The sequence below is a fragment of the Ricinus communis genome, chromosome 7 (assembly GCF_019578655.1).
Source record: "Ricinus communis isolate WT05 ecotype wild-type chromosome 7, ASM1957865v1, whole genome shotgun sequence".
Classification (NCBI taxonomy): domain Eukaryota; kingdom Viridiplantae; phylum Streptophyta; class Magnoliopsida; order Malpighiales; family Euphorbiaceae; genus Ricinus; species Ricinus communis.
The window spans coordinates 4,897,623-4,905,929 of record NC_063262.1 but is presented as its reverse complement, the minus strand read 5'-3'; the positions used below and the strand labels follow the sequence as shown (position 1 = coordinate 4,905,929).

Sequence of the window (8,307 nt, the reverse complement as noted above, 5' to 3'; positions counted from 1 at the left end):
AATTAAGGATGAAAATAAGCTCGAAGCAAATCAAATCGGGAAACCAGGTTCAATGGCTCTTTTCTTCTGTTTTGATTGGATTAAAACCTTGTTTAGGAGTTAGAAAATAGAATTAACGTATAATTAGTCTCAACTACCAATACCAGACCTTATTATTCTCTTTTCTTTTTATAAATATTCCATTGTTGGCAGGCCATTCAAGCATTTATTAGTAAGTAGGAGATGATGTATGTTAGGGCTCCAATTTTCTTTTCATTTTCAGAAAAGAAAAGTATCAAAGGTATTTCAAACCCTTAGAAGAGCCACTAAAACCAATTATTCTGAAAATTCTTAGTTAAAATAATATTACAAATTATGAAAATTAAAATAAATATCCATAATTATAGATTTATGAGACAAAACTCTAATTATAATTCTCTGAAAGCATCCTAAAATCCACCAAAGTTATAATTCTACCTCCATAGAAATTAAGACAAAAAATTTCATGCACAGAAATTAGAATTCTTATCCATAAATGTTCAATTAGCCATAAAGTAAGTAGAGCATCATCAATGAAAACAATCTACCACCAAAAGTAATAATAAACATAGAAAAGACAAAAAGAAATAGTAATAAATAACTTTTATGATGCACCCACTATTTACTAGAGTGCTACATTTCATTTCATGTCACAAAATTTTGACCCAAAATTATTCACATACATAATTCTCTATTTAAAGAACAATAAGAGTCCAAAACTTATAAAATTAAATGAACCTTTTTAGCAATTATGAAACATTATTAAAAAATTTCAACTAGAGAACAAATATTTAAATTCTTTAACCGCACCACTTCCTTTTGCCCTTTCACTTCCATCTTCCTTTTCTTCTTCTTCTTCTTCTCTTCTTCTTGTTCTTGGAAACCCACAGAAAGAAAAAGAATTCAAAAACATCCAAAACAAAACCCAGAGAATAAACAACAGATAAGCAATGAGACTACTGCTTGTTCTATTTCTCCTTCTCCATTTCTATCTCCAAATCTTTACTTCATTAGGCCGTGTTATCTCCGAATACCAAGCTCTTCTTTCTTTGAAATCCGCCATTGATGACCCACAAGGAGCTCTTGCTTCATGGAACTCTACAAACAAAAATAATCTCTGCAATTGGTCCTTTGTCACTTGTGACTACAATAACCGTCACATAACCTCTCTTGACCTCTCGAGTCTCAATCTCTCTGGTACTTTATCACCAGACATTGCCCATCTTCGTTACCTTCAAAACCTAACCCTAGCCGCTAACCAAATATCTGGTCCAATCCCTATCCAGCTCTCTGCTATTTCCGGTCTCCGGTGCTTAAATCTTTCCAACAATGTCTTTAATGGGTCTTTTCCAACCCAGCTTTCTCAGCTTAAAAACCTTCAAGTTCTTGACTTGTACAACAACAATATGACCGGTGACTTGCCGTTAGCCGTCACCGAAATGCCTAATCTCCGGCATTTGCATCTGGGTGGTAACTTTTTTAGCGGAGCAATTCCACGAGAGTACGGTAAATGGGAGTTTCTTGAATATTTGGCAGTCTCTGGTAATGAATTAGAAGGTCCTATTCCACCGGAGATCGGTAACTTAACCAAGTTACAGCAGCTATATATTGGATATTATAATACTTATGAAGGCGGTTTACCGCCAGAGATCGGTAATTTATCCGACTTGGTCCGTTTTGATGCTGCCAATTGTATGTTGTCTGGGGAGATACCTAAGGAGATTGGAAAGTTACAAAAGCTCGACACTTTGTTTCTTCAAGTTAATGGTCTTTCTGGGTCATTAATAGAGGAGCTTGGTAACTTGAAGAGCTTGAAGTCTATGGATTTGTCTAATAATATGCTTTCTGGAGAGATACCAACTTCATTTGCTCAGTTAAGCAACTTAACTTTGTTGAATCTTTTTAGAAACAAGCTTCATGGAGCAATTCCTGAGTTTATTGGAGATTTGCCACAGCTTGAGGTGTTACAGTTATGGGAGAATAATTTCACTGGGAGCATTCCGCAAGGGTTGGGTAAAAATGGAAATCTTGTTCTCGTAGATCTTTCTTCAAATAAATTAACTGGGAATCTTCCACCTGATATGTGTTCTGGTGATCGTTTACAAACTTTGATTACTCTTAGTAATTTCTTGTTTGGTCCTATTCCTGAATCACTTGGAAAATGCCAGTCCTTGAGTAGGATTAGGATGGGGGAGAATTTTCTTAATGGTTCGCTTCCAAAAGGGCTTTTTGGATTACCAAAGTTAACTCAAGTTGAGTTGCAAGATAATCTTCTTACAGGAGAGTTTCCTGTGACTGATGATAAAATAGCTGTCAATCTTGGTCAGATTAGTCTTTCCAACAATCATCTTACTGGTTCTTTGCCTTCCAGTATTGGCAAGTTTTCTGGTGTTCAAAAGTTGCTCCTAGATGGGAATAAGTTCTCTGGTCCAATCCCACCTGAGATTGGAAAGTTACAGCAACTTTCTAAGGTGGATTTTAGCCATAACAAGTTTTCTGGTCCTATTGCTCCTGAAATTAGCCAATGTAAGTTGCTAACATTTGTTGATCTCAGTCGAAATGAGCTTTCAGGTGCGATTCCAACTGAGATAACAGGTATGAGGATATTGAACTATCTGAATTTGTCAAGAAATCATCTTGTTGGCAGCATTCCTGCATCTATAGCCACTATGCAGAGTTTAACCTCTGTTGATTTTTCTTACAACAATCTTACTGGTTTAGTTCCTGGTACTGGCCAGTTTAGTTACTTTAATTACACTTCATTTTTGGGTAATACTGATCTTTGTGGTCCTTACCTGGGTCCTTGCAAAGATGGGGATGCCAATGGAACCCACCAAGCACATGTTAAGGGGCCGCTCTCTGCTTCTTTGAAGCTCTTGCTTGTTATTGGCTTGCTTGTTTGCTCGATTGCATTTGCAGTTGCAGCAATTATTAAAGCAAGGTCTTTAAAGAAGGTTAATGAGTCTCGGGCTTGGAGATTGACTGCATTCCAGCGCTTGGACTTCACTGTTGATGATGTGTTGGATTGCTTGAAAGAGGATAATATTATTGGGAAGGGAGGTGCAGGGATTGTTTATAAGGGTTCTATGCCAAATGGTGATCAAGTTGCTGTGAAAAGGTTACCCGCAATGAGCCGTGGTTCTTCTCATGATCATGGATTTAATGCTGAGATACAAACTCTAGGAAGGATTAGGCATCGACACATTGTTAGATTGTTGGGATTCTGTTCTAATCATGAGACAAATCTTCTGGTCTATGAGTACATGCCTAATGGGAGCTTAGGAGAAGTTCTTCACGGCAAAAAAGGAGGCCATTTGCATTGGGATACAAGGTATAAGATTGCTATCGAGGCTGCAAAGGGCCTTTGCTATCTTCACCATGATTGCTCTCCGTTGATTGTTCACCGTGATGTGAAATCAAACAATATCCTTCTTGACTCCAATTTTGAAGCTCATGTTGCTGATTTTGGCCTTGCTAAGTTCTTGCAAGACTCGGGCACTTCAGAATGCATGTCCGCCATTGCTGGTTCCTATGGATATATAGCTCCTGGTATGATTGCATCTTAAAAAATTATTTTCATTTATGCTGGTACATGTTTTGCATCTAGAGCTGTACGCATTTCATTTTCTTTTCCAAAGTCATCTATCATGTCATAACATCTTGATTTTCCCCAATGAAATTTGACTTGGTAATGATTTTGTTACTGGTCTTGCATTTATATCTACCAGATCTTAACAGTACATTGGCTTTGCTTTTTCAACCTTTAGGATTCTATAAACATGACATGTGTTAATAAATCTTAATCAGTCTTTGGAAGCCGTTGATTTTTAACCATCAGTCAGTCTCGAGTTTTCAGTTGAAAATAAAGCTAGTCAGCTTTGAAAGTACACAAATCAAATGATATTCTTTGTTACTGTTAGGTTTTCTTTATCATATCCTTGAACTATGATGACCCTTCACAATAACATCAGAAAACCGATGAAGTTGATTTGTGTATGTATGTTTCAGATTTCATATGTAGCATCTAATGATCATGCCGTTTGATTAATTTAATATAATGATTTTGTTGCAGAATATGCCTACACGCTCAAGGTTGATGAGAAGAGCGACGTATACAGCTTTGGCGTAGTCCTTTTAGAACTTGTAACAGGCAGAAAACCAGTAGGAGAATTTGGTGATGGCGTGGACATAGTTCAATGGGTTCGGAAAATGACAGACTCAAACAAGGAAGGAGTTCTCAAAGTCCTGGACCCAAGACTTCCATCAGTTCCTCTTCATGAGGTGATGCATGTGTTCTATGTTGCAATGCTGTGTGTAGAAGAACAAGCCATAGAGCGCCCAACAATGCGAGAAGTGGTGCAGATTCTAACAGAGCTTCCTAAACCACCAAACTCAAAGCAAGGAGACTCGACGGTTACAGAATCATCACCACAATCAGCTACATCTTTAGACTCTCCAAAGGCAACATCTAAAGACCCAAAAGACAATCAACAGCCAGCACTGCCTCAATCACCGCCACCTGATCTTCTTAGCATTTGAAGTGTTTTGAAAGAAAAGGGGACTGTTTGTTCTCTAAATTCTATGAATTGTGTTAGTTTCCACTTGTGCTATTTTCAGTTTCTTTTCCTCTTTTTTTTTTTCTTTTAAATATTTTGGGAAGGTTTGCTCTAACTTGGTATTAAGGATTGCAAGTTTTTTTTTTCTTCTTTTTCTGTACAGTAGGAAGGAAATTAAGGAAAAGGGGCATTTTCTTATAAACTTGTCTTAATCATGTATTAGTACTAAGTGCCTGCCTGTTATTTTTGCCTCACGCTTGACTCCCTGCCTGCTGTTCACTACAGGAATTAGTCCAGTGTAAACATCATGTAAAAGAAGAGAAGAGAGTCATTGTTTTTATTATTATTTATTGTTATATTTAATTAGAATTGGAAATACTCAAAAGAGCAAATGCCATCAATTACCAGGAGAGTGGGGCTTCCCTTGCTGCTGCTAAGAGTAAGACCTTTGAGAGGGCGAAAGCTCCGTGGCTTCTGGCAAAGTTCAGGTCCTTTTTCTGAAAAAAAAAAAATTGAAAATATGAGTGCTAGTTTCCCTTTAAAAGAAGCAAAAGGTTCCCTTTATTTTAGTTTATTTTTGGCTCATTAATTCAAAAACTCCTAATAAATTCAGTCTTCTACCCGTCATGTCATGACTCTTTTTAGCTTGTTATTGAATCTTGGGTTGTCAATGGACCATGGTTTGGTTTCTTTGTGGTGGGTCCAGTTTTGGTGTCTGGTTATGCAAGCAAAAGGACCATTGTGCAGTGAAGCGAGGTGATTTTAGCCATATGCCATGCACGTGACTCACATGCAACTCAGAATAATGAGTTGTTGCAGAGTTAGTAAGATTGTCCTTATGGTTGTTCAACTTAGAATCACTTAATAGGAGATTCTGTATACTTTTAAAAGAGAATGTCAAAAATACCCTTGTAAGACACAACTATCACATGGTTAAAAGGGTGGGTCTTTTGGTGAAACTGGATGAAATCATTTGGACATTATGAAAATTAGTAATAACATTAAATAAGTTCAGTAGAAACGGAAAGAATTTCGCAAATTTCAAATGTTAGGCAACTCGGCCATAATCTGATGGTGCGGTAAAGTTATTGCCATTTGCCTTTATACATAAGCATAATAAAACTATTACATTCTTCACCAAAGAAGACAAAAAGCCCATGTCCTGTTTGATACTTTTGCTGTTGTATTTTCTTGTGTTGGTATTATATGGCAGAAAATAAGGATATAGTTCGTATGGCTAAGATGCCAAAGTATGATTCTTGATTTGACAAGGCAAAGAAGATAGACTGGATTTTGGTTTTTTTTTTTCTTTTGCATGAGACATTTTACAGTGATGTGGCAATGTCCCATCCCTCTCTAACTCTGCTGTAATAAGATGAAGATTCAGGTGGCATTTTCCTTTTTTTCTTCTTTTGGTTTCTGCTTTGAGAAGGCAATTTGATTGATGGTTTATTGTTGATTTGGCTCCCTCTTCCTTGCATTAATTTGTGATCTTGGTGTTGAATAGTTAGACATCTTGATTTGTGATGGGACTCTTCGAATCTAAATTCGTCAAAAATAACTTTTGAACTGTTACTCACATTACAATAATTGCAAGGGCTGTTTTGGCAGAATTTAAGTCAAAAATTATAATTTTGCTTAATTCTTATAATTTACTCGATTTAGAAGTCAAGATTAATGATGTTTAATTTGTTAGATTTTGCAGTAGAACTATCTATAAGCTGAATCAGTGATCTAAAAATGATTAAGACTTTTATTACTGACCTAATAATATAATGGTAAAAAATGTTTAACTGTAATTTAATAAATTAATTTCTCCTTTAAATTTTTTTCTAGAAATAGAAAAAAATAATAGCATATATATATATTTTTTATTTTTCTTTCTAATAGAAAAGACAAAAATACATATATATTTGATGTAGTATGAATATTTGGTATAATTATATATACACAATAAGTAAAATATATAAATTATAAAAAGCTTGTTCTTAATGATTTTTCCTTTTTGTTGTAATGTAGGTTGGATTTTCTCAGTCATTGAGTTGACCACATTATAGCTTAATTCTGAATTATTGCAACAAAGAATGAAAATTTTGTTCTAAATTGTGATTAGTTACTAATTGATTTTAATTAAAATTGACCTCTTGATGTTCTCTTATAAGGACTTTCCAACTCCTTATATAGAAAAGGATTTGACGTCTAATGAATGACTGATTTTTATTAAGTATAATGAATGAATTAATTAATCACTAATACATGTTTATAATAATAATATCATGAGATTAGGACATTGGTCAGATACTGTTTTTATTTCATTTTATTTGGTGGGTATGAATAAACTCTGATGTATATCTTCTCTATTTTTTGTTTGTTTGATTTCAGAAGACAATTTGCTTTGATTTGGAATCAACTCTGATGTATAATCGACTTATTTAATCATAGTTAAAGATAAATTGTTTTGGTATTTTTCAGGGAAACATTTTATTTTGAGGGAAATAATTTTTGTATATTTCAATATTTGCTGCATCTAGAAAAATTAGTCAAAAGAATATGAATTTCTAGTCAAATAGAAAAATTAAGACATTCTTGAGAAAAAGTTAACTTTTAATTTTAAAAATGAGAAGTCATTTTTTTTAAATTTCATTGAAAATAAAAGTTTAAAAAATATGTATAGAAGTAATTAGATATATTATAATTGATATATTAATTATAAAAATAAACTCCAATGTTGTTCGGTGGATCACCGGGTGATGATTAGAAAAGTATTTAATTAATGGGTTTTATTTGTTTATTTTTATTAAAAAATAATATTTCATAAATCTATCAAGCAATGGAGAAAATCATTTTCTTATTTAATAAAACAATGAAAATTAAGTTATTTTTATAAAATGGACATTTTTCACACAAAAATAATTCTTAATTTTCTCTTTTTCTTTTTACCTCGTTAAAATGATAAGCCAATTACGGTCAGGATTTAGGTTTAGCTACATTGGGGACAAATTTAGCATGACAAAAACCTAATCCCACCTAACCTATACACAAACTTCAAAAAATAATAGGAAAGATAGCATCAATAAACTTGATTATTAATACTTTTAAATACTGATTTCATTCTTAGAAAATGAAAGTGAGAGTATTCATAGTTCGAGTCAAGGATAGCACAGTTTGTTCAAAGCAATAAAATGGAAAATTAAGAAAAAGAAGAAGGCATTCCATTATTGTTCAATTATTGATTAGGGATGTTTTATTAAGGAAATGAAATTCTATTTATGCATGAACCCTGTAAAACACCAAATAGAAAGGAAAAAACATACTACTATAAGAAATTCCAAAAAAGAAAAAGAAGAGAAAATGGCATCAATAATATAATTTTTTTAGGGTAAGAAAAAAAGAAAAAAAAAAGAATTAAAGTAAAAGTTTATTTTTGAAATATAGGTTACATCAACTTGATATTGTGATGTGGGTATTTTTCCTAAATCAGCAGAAAATTTTTGAAATCAGGGGTACCACTCAAATCAAGGTTGGTGGTTATGAAAAAAAGCTTGGAAAATGACAAACAACTTTTTAAAAAAGAAAAATGCATCCAACATATGACTGTGTAAAGGTGTATCAAACATATGTTTCTGTGTGTGTGTGCGAAAGAGATACTAGACACTATGTATAGCTAATTGTTTGTTTTTTGTCTAAGCAAAATCATCCTCTCTCTTTTCGTCAGAACCATTGCATAATATCT

At 33.6% G+C, this 8,307-nt stretch overlaps 1 protein-coding gene across 1 annotated transcript; it reads left to right on the top strand.

Moving 5' to 3' along the window:
• Positions 1 to 825: 825 nt before the first annotated feature.
• On the top strand, positions 826 to 4,975 carry LOC8275945 (leucine-rich repeat receptor-like serine/threonine-protein kinase BAM1). The gene is made up of 2 exons (XM_002531953.4): positions 826 to 3,567; positions 4,091 to 4,975. The coding sequence occupies exons 1-2, from the start codon at positions 969 to 971 to the stop codon at positions 4,555 to 4,557; spliced, it is 3,066 nt and encodes a 1,021-aa protein (XP_002531999.2). The 5' UTR covers positions 826 to 968; the 3' UTR covers positions 4,558 to 4,975.
• Positions 4,976 to 8,307: the final 3,332 nt, after the last annotated feature.